The sequence below is a fragment of the Prunus mume genome, linkage group LG5 (genome assembly GCF_029339155.1).
Source record: "Prunus mume cultivar Tortuosa linkage group LG5, ASM2933915v1, whole genome shotgun sequence".
Lineage (NCBI taxonomy): Eukaryota > Viridiplantae > Streptophyta > Magnoliopsida > Rosales > Rosaceae > Prunus > Prunus mume.
The window spans coordinates 17,062,228-17,082,920 of NC_142702.1; the positions used below are offsets into that span (position 1 = coordinate 17,062,228).

General features: G+C 36.8%; 3 protein-coding genes across 5 annotated transcripts; 2 read left to right on the forward strand and 1 right to left on the reverse strand.

Moving 5' to 3' along the window:
• Positions 1-259: 259 nt before the first annotated feature.
• On the forward strand, positions 260-3,957 carry LOC103331533 (DNA-directed RNA polymerases II and IV subunit 5A-like). Of its 3 annotated transcripts, none has more exons than XM_089052722.1 (7): positions 260-389; positions 1,025-1,129; positions 1,543-1,702; positions 2,204-2,412; positions 2,486-2,665; positions 3,184-3,297; positions 3,524-3,957. In XM_089052722.1, exons 4-7 carry the CDS (start codon positions 2,212-2,214, stop codon positions 3,647-3,649), a joined length of 621 nt encoding a protein of 206 aa, XP_088908848.1. In that variant the 5' UTR covers positions 260-389; positions 1,025-1,129; positions 1,543-1,702; positions 2,204-2,211; the 3' UTR covers positions 3,650-3,957. The 3 variants fall into 3 exon arrangements, with proteins under 3 accessions (XP_088908848.1, XP_008232385.1, XP_016650136.1); XM_008234163.3 differs by having other exon boundaries at positions 1,547-1,702; XM_016794650.2 differs by lacking the exon at positions 1,543-1,702.
• Positions 3,958-4,696: 739 nt separating this feature from the next.
• LOC103331532 (uncharacterized) lies at positions 4,697-5,828 on the forward strand. Its single transcript, XM_016794238.2, has one exon. It carries the CDS (start codon positions 5,000-5,002, stop codon positions 5,510-5,512), a length of 513 nt encoding a protein of 170 aa, XP_016649724.2. The 5' UTR covers positions 4,697-4,999; the 3' UTR covers positions 5,513-5,828.
• Positions 5,829-6,668: 840 nt separating this feature from the next.
• LOC103331531 (cyclin-U4-1-like) lies at positions 6,669-8,448 on the reverse strand. The gene is made up of 2 exons (XM_008234161.2): positions 8,044-8,448; positions 6,669-7,168 (listed from the first exon to the last, which is right to left on the reverse strand). The coding sequence occupies exons 1-2, from the start codon at positions 8,373-8,375 to the stop codon at positions 6,892-6,894; spliced, it is 609 nt and encodes a 202-aa protein (XP_008232383.1). The 5' UTR covers positions 8,376-8,448; the 3' UTR covers positions 6,669-6,891.
• Between the last annotated feature and the right edge of the window lie 12,245 nt (positions 8,449-20,693).

The window sequence follows — 20,693 nt, forward strand, 5'->3', positions numbered from 1 at the left end:
CCAAAAATTATAACCTAATTAGGTTTTTCTTTTTTCCTTCCTCCTCCAATTTCGTTCCTCTCTCCTTCACCTAAAACTGTGTGACAGAGGCTCACGCCAAACCTCTCTCACCATCCTCTTTCTCCTCAGATCCACATCGCACCGCCAAGCTTTCTCTCGAAAAACCTCATCTTAGGCAAACCTCTCTCTCAACCGCTCCTCTCTCAGCCTCTGCTTCTCTCGAGCTGCCACCTCTCATAGTCGCCAGGTCATATTTTTTTTTTTTTTTTTTTTTTTTTCTCTTTTCCCCCTTCGAATCTTTGACTAACTCTATTTGTCTGCAATTCGCAGAACCAGCACAGCAGTTCGCAGCCACCTCTTCATTTTATTTAGCTCTCTCTCTGTGTCAGGTATGATTCACCATAAACTATTTGAGTTTTTGATTTTCTTTGTTATGAAGTTGTAGGCATTATTATTCCAAATTCATCCTTTCATGTTGTCGGATATATTGGTCTGGAAGCTGTGGGTAGTGATGGGCATAGCTGTACAAACTATATTGAATTGAAGGCTTTCTTAATTTGATTCATATGTTGTGGTTCAAATTAATTTAGGGTTGATTAAAATAAAATGGCAGTCCTAGAAATTTATCAAATTGATTTAAATTGATTTAGGTTTGATTAAAATAAAATGGCAACCCTAGAAATTTATCAAATTGATTCATATTGATTAATTGGCTTGTGTTTTAGGGAAAAGAATCTCTAAATCAATAACTAATTGGTTGTATAATGAAATTAATATTATGAAATTTGACTTTAGACTTGCTTCTACAAAATGGAATTTATAATATTTGATTGACCAAATATTGCTTTGTCATAAACAGTGCCGTGGCTCCATGATGAATGTTGAAAATATTTCATGTGAAGTGAAATTATATGAAGTGCAGTTGCTTGTTTGCCATGAATGCAAATTTCAGATTTGAACTTAGTCTTTGTATAATATTTCTGTTAACTCAAAATTTAATTGATGCTTGCCATGTTACATACAGGGGTCAGGCAGAGACAGAGTTTAAGGTGGAAGTGGAAGCCATTGGTAAAGTAAAGCATAAGAATTTGGTGGGTCTAATTGGCTATTGTGCTGAAGCTGCTCAAAGGTAAATCTATTTTCATATCTTTTAGGTGAATTCAACTGTTTCTTCTTCTAATTATGTTTTCTTGTTATATTTTCATTTAGTTGGAAATGAAACTTTGTATAATGATAATGTGATGATTGAATTTGGGTTGTATTTAGCTTGTAATTTATTTCGTTTGCCACCCCGCACCCACCCGGGGTGGCAAACGAAGTATCATTGACTTTCCTTATGTGTTGTTGACCACCCGATACCACTCCAATACGTCCCACAATACATACACACGAAGAATAAGGTCTAAATACAGTCAAGATACGACGCGGGCTTATTTTGAAAATATCTGGAAACTTTTGTAGTAATTCGAAATTTTATACAAAAGTTGGGGGTCAAAATATAAATTTCAAACTTGATTTAATCACACTGACCTCTTCTTCAAGACAGAGGCTAGGTTTTCCACTGTAATAGTTTTGGCGGCAGCAGAAGGAAGCAGAAAGAAGAAAGAACCCTAACTCACCTTCTTCTCGACTGCATCTGCTGCACCAGGTCTCGGCGGTAACAGGCCCAGCCTCTTCTTCTCGACTGCCTCTGCTACACGAGGTTTTTTTCTTCAATTAATTTTTTTTAGTCTTAACTCACTTTCTTCTCGACTGCGTCTGCCTCCTTTACTTACTTTCCATCTGCTTCTTGAAGTAATTGTTAGCTGTGGTTGGTTTGTTGATTTGATGTATTAGTTGGTAACTGTGGTTGGTTCGTTTTCCCCTCTTTTCGGAAATCCTTTGATACACTCTTTCTTGTTTACTTGATCAAATGCCCTAATCATCTTGATTCATCTCTAGTGTCCTCGTTTCTAAGGTTTCTAGAGCAAAGGCCTTTTCTTTTTGTGTAGAAAAGTTAATGGAATTGTTGAATTTTGTTTTGGTTTAAGTTGATTTCGTTGTTGCTTGGCTGTGATTCGATAACCAATCTCGTTTTCAATTGCATGGGAAAGCAGCTTTTGTAGCTACATGTGTAACTGTAGATTTTGTAGTCATTTGCGAAATTGAATTTTCATAATCCCAAAGAAACCTAACTACCAAGCTAATTTTTGTACTCTATCAGTGACAAAGATGGTTTACCCTGAAGAAGAAATCACGAGGCTTTACAGAGTTCGTAAGACGGTGATGCAAATGCTGAAAGATCGGAATTACTTAGTTGGAGATTTTGAGATCAACATGACAAGAGAACAGTTCAAGAGCAAATATGGCGAAAACATGAAAAGGGAAGACCTTACTATCAATAAAACTAAGCGAAGTGATAGCTCTGATCAGGTGTGTCCCTGATGCTTTTTATTGCAGTGGATGTAGTGTTATCCGTCTCTAATTGTTGATTCTTGTGTTTCAGATTTATGTCTTTTTTCCTGAAGAACCAAAGGTTGGGGTCAAGACAATGAAGACTTATACTAACCGCATGAAATCGGAGAATGTGCTCAGAGCTGTCTTGGTTACTCAACAAAATCTGACTCCCTTTGCAAAGACCTGTATCAGTGAGATATCTTCAAAGTTCCACTTGGAGGTTTTTCAGGTGACGTTCATTGCTTAAATTTTGGTTAAAATGAAATGTTCTTGAAATCTCCTGCATGTCACTATAATTTATTAATCCTTACCTATCAGAAACATCGACATTCTTACTTGGGCATGTCTTAGTATCAGAAAATTTAAGTCTAAACACTGAAAGATCACTGTTACCACTGTAGCCTGCGTAGTTTGTTTATATTCCAAGGGCCTTTTAAAGATAAAGAATGACAATTTATTTGATCAAATGCTCTTAATTGTATAGGTGTTTCCCTACACTTTAGAGTGATGGATTGGATAATGTTAATTAACCGAGATGCCTAAAACTAGGTCTGTCTTGAATAACTACTTTGCATTGTTTGATTTACTTTTTCTGGGAATACAGCTTTCACTTCAGCTTGGCTTGTAGATGTTTTCTTTTCCAGTCACATTGTCTCCACCTTAGTCTATAAAATAAATACAATTGCAACATGTGAATAATGTGTTGGTGGATATTAACGTTTTCTTTCATTAACTCTATTGATTCAGGAGGCAGAATTGTTGGTGAATATTAAAGAGCATGTGCTAGTTCCTGAGCATCTGGTGCTTACAACTGAGGAAAAGAAGACTTTACTGGAGAGGTATACTGTGAAAGAAACACAGGTCAGTGCTGAATACTGTTGTTAATATTGCATTTAAGAAATTTAGATGCTACGTAAGACATGGCGTGACCTCATTTCATGACAAAATATTAAACTTTTTTACTCATATTTGGAGATTTTCAATGGTTGTGTTCTAAACACATCTTAGTCTGTACTTATCTGGCTTTAATCCACTTGTACACTAAATTGTTTCTTTGGTGTGTGTATATTGGGTGGATGGAGTCCAGCTTCCTCGGATTCAGGTGACCGATCCAATTGCAAAATATTACGGGCTTAAGCGTGGACAAGTTGTGAAGATAGTCCGACCAAGTGAGACTGCAGGACGATATATCACCTACCGCTACGTTATTTAATTGTTTTTATTGTTAGTGCAGCTTGATTCTGAAAAGGAGCTCTAAAGGGAAGAGACTGCAATTAGGATTTTAGTCAACTTGATGTTTTGAACTCAATTTTGCGCATTCCTCAGTAGTGCATGTGATGTTAGCTCGTGTGGAGCTGATTTCCTGTAGTCTACATACTGATATTGTTGTCACACCACCTCCCATCTCAAAGTACACTTGCTAATGTTGCCCTTTGAGACCTTACATTGATGTCTCAGGTATAAATGGACGTTTATGTAAAAATTTAAGAATATGGATTAATGAAGTAGGGTTTTGGCTTATTTTTGTTACTCATAGGCTAACATAGGATTTAGGGCTTATTTATTTATTTATTTATTTTAAAATAGTTGTTTTCCTGTTAAAAGGGATGCCTAAACGGGGAATTCTAATCCTTGTTCCTGAGCTTTGACTTGCTCGATAGACATATTTCCAGCAGGGCACGCCCATAGAGACTGATCTTGGCTGTTGATGGAAGTGGGGAGCACAATGCATCAACGGTCATATTAGGCTTTGCGTGCTTGTGTGACCTAGTGCAGCAGCAGTCTCGTGTACCCAATATTTTTTATCTTTTTGGTCGAAGTACCCAATTTTTACTCTCCCCCTTTTGGCACTTTGAAGCTGCTCCCGTGAATTCTATGTACCCCTGTAGAAGAAACGTCTACTTCTCTTCCTTGATGCTTCCTCATTTGAACTAAGGTAAAAGAAGCAAATGATTGATCGACTTTCTTCCGACTTCAGCTTGGCATGAAGATATACCTTCACTACTTAGTTAGAGAAGATGGATGAGTTAAGGTAGCTTTCTACCATGCTTTTGTTATTCGTAGACTGTTGTTATTTTGACTTTGAACGGTTCAACAAAACAAAAACTTGTCCAATTCTCTGAACCATCCAGGAATCTAAACGAATGAGTTGGATTACATAACGCGTTGATGTTTACTCTTTGCTGTCTGTTGCATTTATTATATTACATTGCTCACCGTTTTTGAGTCCCACCAAACCTTATTTTTCAAATGAAACACGAAATACCGTTTCAATGTAACGCGATTTCGTAGACAAGGGTTTTTACATATACATAGTTTGACTGGGGGAGTGCATGTTTTGGCTTTTTATTTGTTGGTGCTGCCACATATTTCATGTACTGAGTCAAAAGAAACTTCCTCTCCTCTCCCTGGTTGCTTCTCCATTGACGTTGACCAGAGGAAAGAAACCTAAAAGCCAGTGCTTGATGCAGCAACTCATTTTGCAACACCACAGGCTATTTATATAGACACCTTAGAAACCGAGTCTTATACATCATCGCTAGCTAGCTTCATAGAAAAAAAAATGGCGAATGCCCCAAACCCACCAAACAAAGGGTGGAATTGGTTGAAGAGCTTCCAATATGACGAAGGAAATGATTCTCCAGGCGATGCACGCAACGTTTTGCTAATAGTTGCAGCACTGATCACTGCGGTGACCTTCCAAGCTGGCGTCAACCCTCCCGGAGGTGTTTGGCAAGACAGTCAGAATGGCCACACTGCAGGGAGAGCCATTTATGCAACTCACAAAGCACCATTTTATGTGTTCTTGATATCAAACACCTTGGCTCTTTCCACTGCTATCTTTATAATCATATCGCTTACTCACAGGTTCCCTTTCCATTTGGAGGTCTTGGTTGCCACAGTGTCTATGATTGTGACTTATGGTTCTGCGGTGTTTGCTGTCACCCCAAATGAGGCTGTCCAGTTTCGTTACCTATTGACTGCAGCTGCTCTGCCTTTTATAATAAGGATTTTTATCCAAGTTTTCAAGATGTATAAACCGAAATGTGTGTTGTATTTTAAGAATCATTTTTAGATACAAATGGTTGTGTACAACAGTATTGGTTTATCTTATCGCGTTAGGTACAGGATGAGAGAGATAAACATATGGTCATACAACATGTGGTGGACAGGAAAATGCGTACTTTTTCTTAGGCGGATGGTCAATGTATTGTGTTGTCAGTTTGCAGAGTGTTTGTAGCTGAGTCCATGAGCAGGGTTGGGTTACCACATGGATTTGATGTATGTAGTTGAAATGGACAGAGAAGGCAGGAGTTGCAAATTACAATGTATCCCAGCTCAGATTTTATAGCGGTATCAAAATCTAAGATGAGTTTCTAGTGGTTATACAACTAGCTGGCCAAGGACAAGCATCATGCGTCTCTCATTTTCTAGACAAGAACTATGACCACAAGACGTGCTTGTTTTATGTTAACTTCTATGCACTCTTCTTGCACATGCCAAGGAATGCTCTCTGTTTTGACGATATGAATTTTTATTCAAATATCGTCCAGATTAATAGTTTGACAACATAACATGTTAAACGATATGACAAATAAACATTAATATTTATACTATATAGATCAAATTAACAGTCTCACAATATAACCACGTTGAAAAACCATTATATGAACAACATTCTTATGATTTCTAAGCCAGCCTGTCAAATTCTACAATCAGTACTAATTTCTAAACTTCTCTCTCTCCCCCAGCCAGTGGCCCATGATTGCACATGTTCCTTGTTCCCATCTCAAGATCAATACAACTGTCCACACCAAATATGACTGCAATAAAATAAAACAGTACTCTCTTGACACAAACTATTCTTTTGTTCACCGGTCCTACCCATGTCACCTAATTAGCTTTCACACCCACCACTCATATACCTCCAAATTGTGACCAAGTATGAGCAAATTGTCTTGCATGGCCAGTGGCCACCTATGTTTTTCACTTGTGGCAACCTAAAAGTCAAGACGAGACTAAAATTTATAGATAAGAACAAGTATCAACCAAACAAGCCATTTAGAGGAACAATGAAGTGTTATTTGGATTGAATCAGGTTTTGGTGTGCTTCCAAGTGGTCTTGGGTTCTAACCCCTATAGTAACTCTGTGTGTGAGTTTTCATCCCTTCCTTTTCCTAACTTTGGGGAAGGAAAAAAAAAAGAAAAAAAAAGTCATTTAGAGGTATTGCTTTTCCAAACTGGAAATTCAAGACCCATCTGTACATAACATGCCAAATAACTTCAATTACAAAACCCAAAAAAGAAAAAGGAAAAAAAAAAGGACAGAAATATCTAATGTTCATATTGCCAGCCCAAAAAATATGGGCAAAGTACAAAAATCACTACCTCAACAACTACCTTTTTTTTTTTTTTTTTTTTTTATTTAAAGGCAACAACCCTGTAAAGCTTTAATCAAACAGCTAGCTGCTGTGGCTGATGGGAGGCTTCCTCCTCATCAAAGCACAAATGGAGCTTTAGTGATTTGCCTAAACTAAGAGAAGAATCTGCAGAATCTAGAGGAGGCTGCAAGAGGAGCATTTCTCTTTGGAGGTAGGAGCAGTAGGTGGTGAAGGTTGAAGGGGTCACATTTAAGTTGAAGCTCAAACCAAATAGGAAATCCACTTCAAGAAAATTCATCTCTATTGTGCTGATCCCACCAACTTTTGCATAATAAGCATTGTTGTAGTACCTGAATATTACAGCACATTTATGAAAATGGAAATTAGTCAATTCTGGCAATAAATCTACAGCAAATAGATCCCATTACAAAAATAGCTTTCACATTACAGAAACTTTTCTATGAGCCATATTTCTTCATCATGTTATTTGATTAAAATTATTAAATTATGTCACCATGTGCATCTTGGTGGACTCTCCACTCCATGTATATAGGAAAGCCATAGTAACACATGGCTGAGATTATTTGGATTTTTAGTTAAAACATAATTAGCCAGGTAGGAAGAGACTACGACCTCGGGTGCAGGGGTAAGTGCTCTTAATTACTTGAGCAACAAGCCCCTTGCAAGAGTGTTTTTTTTTTTTTTTGGTTGTCAAAGTTAGGAAGGGGGAGAGAGGGTAAAACTCACACACATGAGTACCACGGGAGTTTGAAGTCAAAGGCCTGAGCCAATCCAACTAACACCCCGTTAAAACTTTCTTTCTCTGAGTTTTTATAGAATCATTCCAAATCAGAAGGTTTTATACCTCCAACTTTTTCCAAGTAATTACAGAGTTGTATGAAATTATGAAGATACCGAAGCAAGAAATTAAGCAGATCAGAAAACAGTGAGAACTCTATAGCTCAGAGACATTGCAAGCTTAATAAGGGAAGACTCAGAAAAGAAAAACCCAGTGAATTCATATCCAATCTCCATCCACATTCATGCAGGAAACAGAATATTCCAAAACTCGTATGAACACAATGATAATGACCACATAAACTCGTATAAATAACTTTGACAAAAAATTTCTAAGTACTCAAAAACACCAACAGTTCAAATCCAAAGAGATTTTCCAAACAAATGCTCATCATAAGCTAATAAAATTCAACTTCACCACACTTACATGTCATCCATGAACTTTGCAGCCACCATGACACTAGCAATCAGCAACCGGTGAACGTTGTACGAATTGATGGGCAGAGTTGGTTGCCTCTGAGAAAACCGATCCAGATAAACATACGCAACAATTAAGCAAGATGGGCTACAATTGGCATACTTGAAAATCCTCTCCAAATAGCTCTGTATTGATATGGTGGGCCTGGTTAGGCCATGGAAGACTGAGATTCTCTGGGTTTGGAATGGATTGATGTCATTCGATTCAGCCACCCTTTGAACCAGAGATGAGAGGAATGTGATGATCTTGGTCATCACTATTGGGTTCTCTAGCTCTGCCATTGATGATGATGAGAGCAAGTTCTGGTTTGGTTCTCAAGTGTTTTGAATTGTTTTGTTGGTGCTTAGTGCTTATGTTGTCTATATATAAGATTGGTTAGGAATTAGTGACTTTGTTTTTTGTTTTTTGTTTTTTGTTTTTTTGTTTTTTGGTTAAAGAAAGGAGGGAGCATGAGAGATGATAGAGGCCAAAGAAGAGAAAGGTAAATGTATAAAACTAAAAACTAAAAATAAAAAATCTTTTTTCTCTCTTTTTATTTTTATTTCAACTATAATAAAACAGAAAACAAAAACAAGTATTAAAAAAAAGAAGGAAGTTATTCATTATTACCAAAATAGCCTCAACAATTTGAATGAGGACTCTACTTATCCTCATTGGTTTATTGGGTTTGTGACACGTGTCATTTTTAATTTAAAAAGATTGCATTTTGAGTTTGGGCAATGATTTTCTTTTCCTTTTATTTCAAACCTTGTAAGAGGGAAGAAAGATGGATTAATGGTGGATTAAATAGTGTCATTTTCTTGAAATGAACGTGGGATTTTTTTTTTTTTGGCGATTTGCTGTGACAATTGTGATGGCATGCCATACCCATCATGTGATTACATGTGGGAAAAATTTGTGATTGTAATGTGGGGCCCCCACGTTCTAAGAGATCTTGCATCTTCGCATGTGTTGTGATTCGCATACAATTTGGGTGGCATAACATGGATTTGCTATGTTTGGTCCACGGCTTTCATGTAAGCTGCTTTTGTTGCAAGCAATAAGTACACTCAAAATTTGCACAATTTAGGGATGGTGGGTTGGGGTTCAAGATTGGGTCATGTGATTTGTATCTTGCTTAACTTAATATAATTACAATAATGCTAATATAGTACTCTTTGTTTTTGACCAAAATAAATGAGGTTTAGAGTTAATTCGAATTTAAAACACTGCTACATTATTCGGCGAACAATTTTAATAAGCGCTTATAATTAAAGTGACAAATTTATTAAACCACCGCTTAGATGGTGACTAGAAAGGTCACGAGATTGGCAAGGGAGTGTTGTCTGTGAATCAAATAGCAAAGCAAACAAAACGTCAAAATCTGTGGGAAGGGCAAGTTTTGGACATATCAATCCAGCATAGATTGAGTTTCATACATGGTTATAGCAATTTGGTCCCAAAAAAGAATATTTATAAAGTAATATGTGATATTTTATAAGCACACTATTTTTTTTTTTAAATCTTAATCTTTTTACTTATTAAACTGATTGATTTTTTCTTTCATTTCTTTTTTGAATCTATGTGGATTATTTTATATGCACACTATATCATTGCATAACACCGACGGTAGAATTTAATATGAGAATATGTCACACAAAATTGGAAAAGAAAAGGTTTTATATGACATGTCCTAATCTTTATTGTAAAGATTTTATTTATATTATTATTATTACCTTCTTTTTTGTATTCAGGCTAAACTACAGGCTAGCTATACTATAGTATAAATAGTCCAAGCTGCAGCAAAGATTATCTGTTTGCAGACAATCTAAAAAGTTCTCATGTTCTGGTAATATTATTTCTTCGTCACCATATATAAATAAGGAAGCAGATGTCATCCAATCTTGCATCATGACTTGTAATTCTAACCTTTTTTAGGTTCGAAATTACTTCGTTGGCAAATGTGTCAAAATATTAAATGTATAAGCAAATATTATTTGTGGGAATTTTCTGTGTATTCTTCTCTTTGTAGGAGGTTGTATTTATAATATAATAAACCCTTATATGTCTAGGAAAATAATAACTCCAAATTCTATTTACAGTAGGAAATCAGGAATTAAAGTAAATCATTTACATTGAATATAGGAAACCTTGGTGTGTAAGGAAGTAACTGCGAGTCCAAAAGTCAAGCCAACACTCTCCTTCACGTTTGTGCATAGATATCGCCAATACCCAACTGGTTCTGTGAATTGTGGAACACTCTATTCGAAATTGCCTTTATTAAAATATCCGCCAATTGATCCTCGGAATTTATGAACGAAAACTGAATCACTTTAGCTTCAAGCTTCTATTTAATGTAGTGTCAATCCACCTTAACATGTTTGGTGCAATCATGTTGAACTGGATTATGTGCAATAGCTATTGCAGCCTTGTTTGTCACAAAAGAGATTCATTGCAGACGTAGGTCGATACCCAAGTTCAGTAAGCAACTTACGTAGCCAAAGGAGTTCCCAGATTCCTTTAGTCATATCTCTGAACTCGGCTTCTACACTAGATAGAGCTACTACCTTCTGTTTCTTGCTCCTCCACATCACTAAATTACCTCCTGCAAATGTAAAGTAACCTGACGTAGATCTTCTATTTGTTACACTTCCTGTCCAATCTACATCTGTGTAACCATCAATATTCATATGACCATGTTTTGAGAACATAAGTCCTTTGTTAGATGCAAACTTTAAATATTGAAGTATTTGGAGAATTGCATTAATGTGATCTTCACTTGAAGAATACATGAATTGACTAACTACGCTCCCTGCATAAGCGATGTCTGGTCGAGTATGTGACAAATAGATCAATCTTCCTACTAACCTTTGGTATCTTTCCTTGTTAGTTGGAACTTGATCCAAATATTCTCTAAGATGGTGATTTTGAAAAATAGGAGTGTTTACAAGTTTGCAATCTATCATTCTTGTGTCTATTAACAAGTCCAAGACATATTTCATTTGAGACAAAAATATGCCTTGCTTTGATCGGGCCACCTCAATCCCCAATAAATATTTGAGTCCACCTAGAGTCTTCATCTCAAATTCAATAGCTAAATGGTCTTGCAGCCGAGATATTTCATGTTCATCATTCCCAGTAATAATCTTATCATCAACATAAATTATTAAATTTGTTACCTTTCATTTTTGATGTTTCAAGAATAGAGTATGATTTGAATTGCTTTGCTTGAACCCATAATTCCTCATTGCTAAATTGAATCGTCTGAACCATGCATATGATAACTGTTTCAAACCGTATAATGTTTTTCGCAACTTGCACACCACACTTGTCTAAGTAGATGTTGTATATCCTAGCAGAATGTCCATGTACACTTCTTCTATGAGTTCACCATACAAGAAAGTATTATACATCAAACTGATGGATTGGCCAATCCAGGTTAGCTGTGAGAGATAAGAGCACTTTGACTGTGTTAAGCTTTGTTACGGGGGCAAATATTTCTGCATAATCGATGCCATAGGTCTGTGTGTATTCTTTTGCCACAAGTTTGGCTTTTTTTTGTTCAATGGAACCATCGGCATTATGTTTGAGAGTAAACACCTATCTGCATCCAGTTATTCTTTTTCTTGGGGGCAACGTCTTGAGTGTTCACGTCTAATTTTTCTCCAGAGCCTTCCTTTCTTCCTTCATTGCTTGATTCCACTTCAGATCTTTTAGTGCTTCAGTTATCTTAATAAGAATGTCAATAGTAGACAATTGATGCACAAACGCCTTTAGTGATTTAGCCAATCCTTGAGCAGACACATGGTTGACAATTGGATACTTCGATGATTTGTGAATATCACGAGAATACCAATTTGGTGGTTTGCCACGATTATGCCTGAAAGGTAATTGGTATCCAATAGAATCATCAACTAAATTCACATGAGTTTTAGGGCTAAATATATTCTCAGGAGATTGGTCGTCTGGTACTATAAAATGAGAGAAGGGGCCTTCATCTTTGTCTTCTTTCTCAGTAGAATCAAAAGTAGTTAAATCAATAGACTTTTCAAATGCAAGTGACCGGGTGCATTTAGGGCGATCGGTCGTTTTAGTTCGAGCCCAACTATCGAATTCTGTTGTTTGTAGCAAGTAGTCGTTTCTTCAGAGCGACTGGTCGTATTGTTCAAAGAGCTCACTATTTGAAGCGACTGTTCGTTTCTATGTTGACGTTGATTTTTCCATCTTCTAGTAGGCTCCAAGTCTGCACTTCATTCCGTGTCTCCTCTTGAAGTGGAGAATTGGACATCGGGTCATGAAAGAATGTCTCAGACTCCAAAAAAGTGACATCTAGAGTAACCTACGTGTGTTGAGAATGAGGACGATAACACCTATAACCTTTCTGATGAGTGCCTTACCTAAAAGAACACAATGAAGCACACAAGGGTCAAGTTTTCTTTGCTGGTTTTTATGGAGATGAACATATACCACACATCCAAATACTTGTACTCGGAGCATCAAGACAGAGGGCAGGGGCCCGTGTTGAGCAAGCACTTAAACCGAAGTACAAATGTCCAAGACACGAGAAGGCATACGGTTGAGCAAATAAATAGCCGTGACGATGGCATCATCTCTGTGGTGGTGAGGAACATGTGCCCCAATCAAGAGTGCATGGGCTGTTTCAAGAAGATGACGATTTTTCCGTTCTGCAACCTCATTCTGTTGTGGAGTTTGAGGACAAATCTTTTCATGGAGAATGTCATGCATCTAAAAGTACATATGAAATCATGGTTGACATATTCGTCTTCATTGTCAGAACAGAGGATTTGGATTTTGGTAGACAATTGAGTTTCAATATGTTTGTGAATGGCTATGAATATAGTAAACATTTCACTTGTAGTCTTCTACACAGAAAGCCATGTCATATGAGTACAATCATCTACAAACGTCACAAACCATCTAAATCTAAAAGTAGTCAAGGTAAGGGAAGAGCCTCAGACATCATAATGCACTAAAGAAAAATGAACAACACTTTTCTTCATACTCAAAGGATAAGAAACTCTGTGACTCTTGGCCAAGATGTAAGTATCACAATGAAAGTTTGAATCTTTACAAATAGAAAAAAAATCGGAATATAAATGTCTCATATAACCAAAAGACGGATGTCCTATATGATGGTGCCATAACAAAATTTATCGGTGCTTGAAATCAAATGGAAAGTGTTGAAGTCATCCACAAGTAAAGCCTCATCTCTTATACCACGTCCAATGATCTCCTTGGTGAAAATATCATTAAGAAACAAAAAGTGGGATAAATTAGTGCACAACAATTTAGTTGTTCAGTAGCTTGGCCAACAAACATCAGCTTATTGGACAATGACGTAACAAATAAAGTATTGGAAAGTAAAAGAGAAGAGGAAAGAGCAATGGTGCCCGCTCCAGTCACAGGGTAAGTAACACCATTTTCATTAGCAATACTAGTGCATCATGGATGAAAAGTGCTTAGAAAGACAGTCGGATCAAATATTATATGGTCAATTGCACTAGAATCAATAATCCATCCAATGGCATTACTTAAGGCAAAAGTATAAAAGACAGAACCACAGTTACCTGAGTAGCTCAAAGTGCCGGAGTGAATAGAAGATGTCGATGGGAGGATGGATCGGGGCCAAGGATCCAACAGTAATGGAGATTCGAAAGTGAAGAGAGTAGCAAGTCCAGATCCAAGCGTAGCTTTCCTAGCTTTGTCTCATTCCCACGAATCGGGATATTCATGCAACTTGTAACAAGTCTCCCAAGTGTCTTTAGGATTTCCACAGTGAGTACATCTCGTCTCGTCAGTTGAAGCTTTGGGTCTAGGAGGGTGGGTAGTCTGGCAGCCAAACGAGCCAACAGCCGTGGTGTAAGATTGTATCTGAAGGGGCACAAATGCAGAGGAAAGTGGTTAGCCAGGCCAACCGATAGAGGGGTGGCCGGTTGACCGGTGTGTGCCCTTGGCCTCCAAACTAGCTGCGATTGGAGCTTGAGTATCCATCATCACAGCTTATTGGAGATCTTAGCATCGGACAAAAGCATAGGCCTGCTCGACTGTGGAAACTGAGCCAGCTAAAGAACATCCATGCGGGCATTATCTAGGCGGTCATCCAAGCCATCAAGAATATATAAACACGGTCTTCTTGGAGATTGGCGTTGTGCTCCTTGATATCGGAGTCACATTTCTTCCGATTCAGATGACGAATATCGATTTCTTGCCATAAACTTTGGAGATCATTGTTGTAGGTTTCAATCGAGCCACCCATTTGTCGCATCCGGTGAGTGAGCCGTTTAAGGTCGTACACCTGAAATGTGTTAGTGCCATCAAAGTAGGTCGTGACAATCACATCCGAGAAGACATGTGTGGTGGGAAAGTGAATAAATGTGCTAATCAAGCGAGGCTCCACATAGTGTATTAGCTAGCCTTTCACAACGACATTCTCAGTGCGTTAATGGTGGAAGTGCAGGTCAGTCGAAGAAGGTGGTGGAAGTTCGCCGGTGAGGTATCCCAACTTGTCTTTGCATATGAGTACATCTCGACAACTTGGGACCAAATGGGATAGTTGGAGCCATTCAACTTGATGCCAGTCGGACAGCAGAAGCTTCATAGGTAATAGTCGGGGTTGGGAGCAGGCTCTGCATGTCAGTCATGTTCGTGTTTGTTGAGGCCCAAAAAATCCACGCTTCGGCCCAAATAAATTATCGACCCAATGCGATACCTTATCAAGAAGAAACCCGATTTAGGCACTCGAAAATTCATCATATACTCTTTACACACATGCCACGCCAAGCAAATAAGCAACATGCCACGCTACAAGCTTAAGTGGGTCTAAGCCACGCAAGATGCCTGGGGCTTGCTTGAGTGGGTTGTGGTATGGATGGTAATAAGTTGTCATGAGGCCCATTGATGGGTCGAGAAATGGAGGTTCCGGGTCGCTTGGGAGCCTCGGAACCCAAGCCCATTTCTTAGGCCCAAACATGTGGGTAAGCACAAAAGAGAAAGTAGCCCAACCAAAATAGCCCATTACTCCAACCAAAATAGCCCATCACTTCAACCAAACTAGCCTAATACTTGATGAAGTTAGCTCATGTACTTGATAAACCAACTTATTGTCATAGAAGGCCCAAGCAACCCAAAAAAATATCTGCAAATCTTCAGCACCTAGCTGAAAACAAAAGCCACGTTGAAAGCCAAAATATCCATGTGTGAAAGCTGCTGGAAAGCTCCAGCACATGGGAGATACAAGTTTCAAGCAAAAACTTCCAAATGATTAAGGGATATTGGAGCGCAGATCACCATTTGAACCAGTATGCATACCTATTTCTTTCCCTCATCAGACCTAGCCTTGGAAGAAGGAAGAAAAAAAGAAAAAAAGATGGCTAAAAATAGAAGTCTGAAACAGCTGCGGAAAAAGGGGCCTTGAGCACCCAAAATTCCTGATTTTGTGCAAATGGGTAGAGTGGATTTCACCAAAAAAAAGGATGATTGAAGGGATGAAGGGAGAAATGAAGGGAAAGACTTAACAAAATGAGAAGGAAACCATTAGGGTTTCTTGGAAAATGTCAGCTTCCAGCGGCTATAAATTGAGGCCTTTTCTACCCAACAGAGGCAACCCACATCTAGAGAGCAAGCTTCATCTCTCACCATGAAATCTCTGCAATTTCGTGCCCTAATCCTCCATCTCCTCCTACTTTCCATTCTGCCATGCCATTCTAGAGTCTGACATAGCTTTTGTCAGGCTGCTGGAAACTTACCCAAACCACCAAACACTTCACCATTAGCCACAACTCAGACCCAGAGAGCAAGCTTTCTCTCTAACTTACAAAAACCCAGCAATCTCGTGCACTGTTCATCTTCTTCTCCGTTTTGCTCTTCTGGCAGCTGCCGGAAGAACTCTGCTCTTCATTTTCCCTTTCCTAGCCAAATCTCTTACAAAACTTCTCCTTCCTTACCCTAACACTTCCTTTTCCCTCAAAGCAAGCCTAAATTTTCTCTTAGTGCCAAACTCATGTTGATTTTGCTCCCATGCCACATGCCACTCACGTTGAGCTTGAGAGTTTATCTGTAAACATGAAGAAATAACCTGTAAGCTGCCATTAATTTTGGTTGGTGAAGATAATTGAAATATTTCCCAAGGCTCTACTGCCCTTTCGAGGTATTCTAGGGCCTAATTTTCGAACTCAGGCAAAGGGGAAAATTTCATCAGTCTGCCATTTTACAATAGCCCAGCCCATTTGCAGCTGCTGGAGGAAAAAGTCCCCTACAGTGTTGAGTTCGGGTCGAACTGGTTCGGATCTTCAAGAACTGGGTCATCTGAGTAGCCAATTTTGTGAAGTTCAGTTGAGAAGGAGAAGCAGAATCGGCGGTGCTACCTTCATGGTGGTAAAAAATATCTTCATTCCCCATGATGGTGGCGGTGTGTAAAAACTAATTAGCAATTCCAAGATCGCCATTCTGATACCATGTCAGAATATGAAACGTATAAGAAAATATTGTTTGTGGGAATTTTCTGTGTATTCTTCTCATTGTAGGAGGTTGTATTTATAATACAATAAACCCTTATAGGTAAAGGAAAGTAATGACTCCTATTTCTATTTACAGTAGGAAATTAGGAATTAAAGTAAATCAATTACATTGAATATATGAAACCTTGGTATGTAAGGAAAGTAAATGCAAGTCCATAAGTCAAGCCAACAAAATGTTCATCCACATAACAAACAATTCTGAAATATGTTAACAACACTGTAAGATTACATATTGATCAATTATTTAGATTACCAATTTGACAACATAAATATCAAATTAACGAGAGGATGCCACTTTGAATATTAGTACAATTATAAGTACATAATAATCCTCTTGTATATAATCAATGTTAATTACCCCAGTTACATGGTATAACATCTTCTGAAATCTTATCCTATAGATTCCTAAGAGATCCTTTTGTACTAGCTTAATGTAACTCAACCATTTACAAAAAAAGTCATAATAAATTACTATATTTTAACTATTAGAATACAATTTTCCAATAATCATCAAATGGTGGGGAATTTTTTTGCTAGGTGTGATTTAGGATTTTAGACAACTAGTAGCTAGTCTCAAAAAATTAAGTTGTTGGGGAATGAGTTAACAATGGCTAGTTGTTGGGGAATGAGTTAACAATGCATATCGAGCTTACACACTCCCTTACATGCATAGTCATTATGCACGGAGAGACGAATAGATAGAGGGTGATATACAAATATATACAGATGCAACCCTGCAAACCAACAAAGACGTTGAGTAAGGGAATCGACTTACGATATTTTGTAAGAAATGCTCTGATGATGTCAGACAATCGTAACTCCAAAAACTTAAGTTGTCTGACAAGGGCGGAATCAAGAATTTTTCGGAGGGTGGACTAACTAAATTTTTTAGCTTAAAATATAATGCTCTTTAAAAATAAAAATAAAAAATAAAAAACCTTTGCAGTTTGAACCCGTTAATTTTTTTTTGACATCAACCGAATAAGCGTCTAAGATGCAAAGTGCAAAAATATAAATAATTATATTTCACACATATATATTAGACATAAGAACAATATAATTAGGTTAACCAACTGTTCTGTTCTTCAAAGAGAATACAAATAAACTTGAGAAAATAGATTTCTCTAATGTGCTATAATTGATGGTGAGCCATATAGGTTTTTTTTTTTCCTCCTTAAAAATTCTTTTGCCAAAGACAGTAGATAATTTCACACAAAAAAAGGTAGCAGATAAAGAAAAACAGACAACGAACTTTGAGAAAAACCAAAACAATAGGTATCATACTTTGCAAAGGAAAAAGCCAAAAGGCAGCAAACTTGTTGTGGTTTATTATTAGTTTTTCTTCAAAATTAACTGGGCTACAGCCTACCACAGCTTTAGTTGTGGTTCCGTCTCTGTTATAAGAGAATGAGTCAACAATGTGTATGAAACTTAAGAAAAAAATGCCTAATTGCCAACCTGGAATCATGTATTTTGGTTGGAGTGAAGCATGAGCAAAGCATGTTTCTGTGAGAGTAACATCTCAACATTTTGTATTGGGATCAAAATACACAGAAGCTTGTCTGGTTGCATCCCAAACCCATGTGCTATTCATGTGTGATCCCTTCCCACCTCAAAAAAAAGAAAAAGAAAAACGAAAACAAGAGAAACCTAAATTACATTGTCGTCATCGCCAGCATAATTTGCCATCATAAAATAGAATAAACATTTTCGTAATTAGAAAATAAAAATGGAAAATTTAGACCAAACCCCACATTCCCACATGTTCTCCGTTTTGAGTGCATGGTGGTGGGCCTCCTGTAACTTTTAAATATGACATCCTTCAATGTACACTTTTGTTAATATATCAAAACCCCTTGTTATATGCCTAAGATTTTGGACGTTCCTCAATTAATTAAATAATTAAATCATGATAAATCACTATTATTGAGATACCAATGGGTGAGGTTGTGAAATTATAGAATGATATAGTAGTACGGTCGTGTAGTACATCTTGTATACGTGTTATAATATGGATAGATGACAAAATTTATATAGTATCTATAAATATCTACTTATATTATAACACATGTACAAGATATATCACGTGACTGTACTACTATAGTATTCTATAATTTCTCGAGCTTGTGGGATGACAACCATGTTATTATATGGATACTACTTCCTTACCTGTAAGGAGATACTTCTTTTTCTGCGAATCACAATTTGACATATATGTAAAAATAAATCATCAAAAACACAAAAAACACTAATATGTACACATATCACACTGCTATTGGCAGAAATGTAAAAACTTCTACTTACCTAATAAGGGGGGAAATATTTTCCTTATTATATTATGCATGTCTCCTTTTTCCTTATGTGGATTTTAGTTTCCACACCAATATTTGAGTACTTTTATTTCATTTTATTATCCAAATAGATAATTTTTGTTTTCTTTTAAAAGGTGTTGATTTAGAAATTTACTTCCCATGCATGCAATGCGTTTCAAATCATTGTCGAAGAAAACGAAGTAATTTGGGGGTTTTAATTTGATTAAGAGAAGTTGATATACATATTTCAATGACACAATCTTTAGCATGTAAAATATGGACTACATGCAAGTTGTCTTTCCACTTCAATTAGAACATCTCTGAGATTGACCTAACGTCATTTTAAAATTTGAAGAAAGCTATTTGTGCTACGTACCCAATTACCCTTATGCATTTTAGTGCGGAAGTGCGAATGTACAATCAGTCGTGCTCGCTAGAGGATCTAAAAATGAGGAACTGTGAACAACTTTTTTTTAAAATTTATTATTATTATTATTTTTTTTTAAATAAAAATATTTTAAAATATTTTATTTATAAAAACCCTTTAATTGTGTTAATTCCATGTCTAACAACGGAAAATAGATGACCTCTCAAAAGACCTGATTTATATCCATTTTAATTCCTGACGCATTTGACTAATTAAAATTGAAAAATGTCATTTGCTTCACTTTCACCTTGACTTGTTTCTATCATGAACCGAGCTCAAATGAGACAAAACCAATCCAAACTCGACCTGCATGTTGTGAATTTTATATACCTGCAAAATAGAGGTTAATCTAAACACAAATTATACTCGAAAGTGCACAAGGTCAATCATTTAGCAAGGCAAGCACGAGGTCATTCTCAAAAGAACTGATTTCTTAACTTTGAAGCAATTGAACCTAATTTAACTTAACAAACACTTAGATAAATTAAAATGGAATTTAAACATATAACTTATGCACATAAACCTAAATGGGCTTTTTGAATAATTGATTTAAAGGCAAATAAGAAAACAATTAATTAAACACACAAACAAAGGACAGTAGAACTAGTTTTCGGCAAGATATGATGGCACTAGGACAATTAATCCACTCCTATAGTATTCTTCTCTAATCTCTTATTCCCTTCCTTTGTTACTCAAATTATATTGTTGATTAATTCCCTTTAGTGTGAATTATCTATAGTACTCAGGCTAACTCACATACCCTAAACATGCAATTCGACTATGGTATTTAGTCAAATATGATTATGCAAGAATTCATTAAGTCTAATGGAATCCAATATAAGCCATGCAACTCCCTAGGAATATGATATTTACCCTAAGCGAATCACAATTTTTAATCACGAGAAGTTGGTCTCAAACTCCGTATGGTATTTACGCAAGTTTGCATCAAATAACTCAATCAAAAACCTAGATGGTAGCTAAGCATCCAAGCAATCAATCAAGGATAAAACAGTGATTAAAAATCCAATTCAATAGAGCCACGAAAAAGAAATTAGAATAAGAAAACTAGATAATCATATTAGGGTATCATCACGCCCTAGCAAGAAAGTGTTTAGTTACACTTCGTTATGCGTAACATCAAAAGAAAAGACATGGAAAAAGAATAGAACCCACAAAAACTGAAGATATTGCACTTTAGGGTTGATTTTCTTCTCCTCAAAGTTTAACCCCTTGTCTGAAATTTTCCACTTCCTTATATCACATCCTAGGGTCCTAAAAGTTCTATAAAAAAATAAAATTAAAATAAAATTAAAATAAAATTAAAAAACCTAGGGCGTCCCAATC

What these genes read in the sequence shown, in the direction of transcription:
- LOC103331533 (XM_089052722.1), top strand. Translation starts at nt 2,212, where the DNA reads ATGGTTTACCCTGAAGAAGAAATCACGAGGCTTTACAGAGTTCGTAAG. An exon ending in GAAGTGATAGCTCTGATCAG is followed by an intron (nt 2,413 to 2,485) that starts GTGTGTCCCTGA and finishes CTTGTGTTTCAG; the next exon opens with ATTTATGTCTTTTTTCCTGA. An exon ending in TCCACTTGGAGGTTTTTCAG is followed by an intron (nt 2,666 to 3,183) that starts GTGACGTTCATT and finishes CTATTGATTCAG; the next exon opens with GAGGCAGAATTGTTGGTGAA.
- LOC103331532 (XM_016794238.2), top strand. Translation starts at nt 5,000, where the DNA reads ATGGCGAATGCCCCAAACCCACCAAACAAAGGGTGGAATTGGTTGAAG.
- LOC103331531 (XM_008234161.2), bottom strand. Translation starts at nt 8,375, where the DNA reads ATGGCAGAGCTAGAGAACCCAATAGTGATGACCAAGATCATCACATTC. An exon ending in GCAAAGTTCATGGATGACAT is followed by an intron (nt 7,169 to 8,043) that starts GTAAGTGTGGTG and finishes TGTAATATTCAG; the next exon opens with GTACTACAACAATGCTTATT.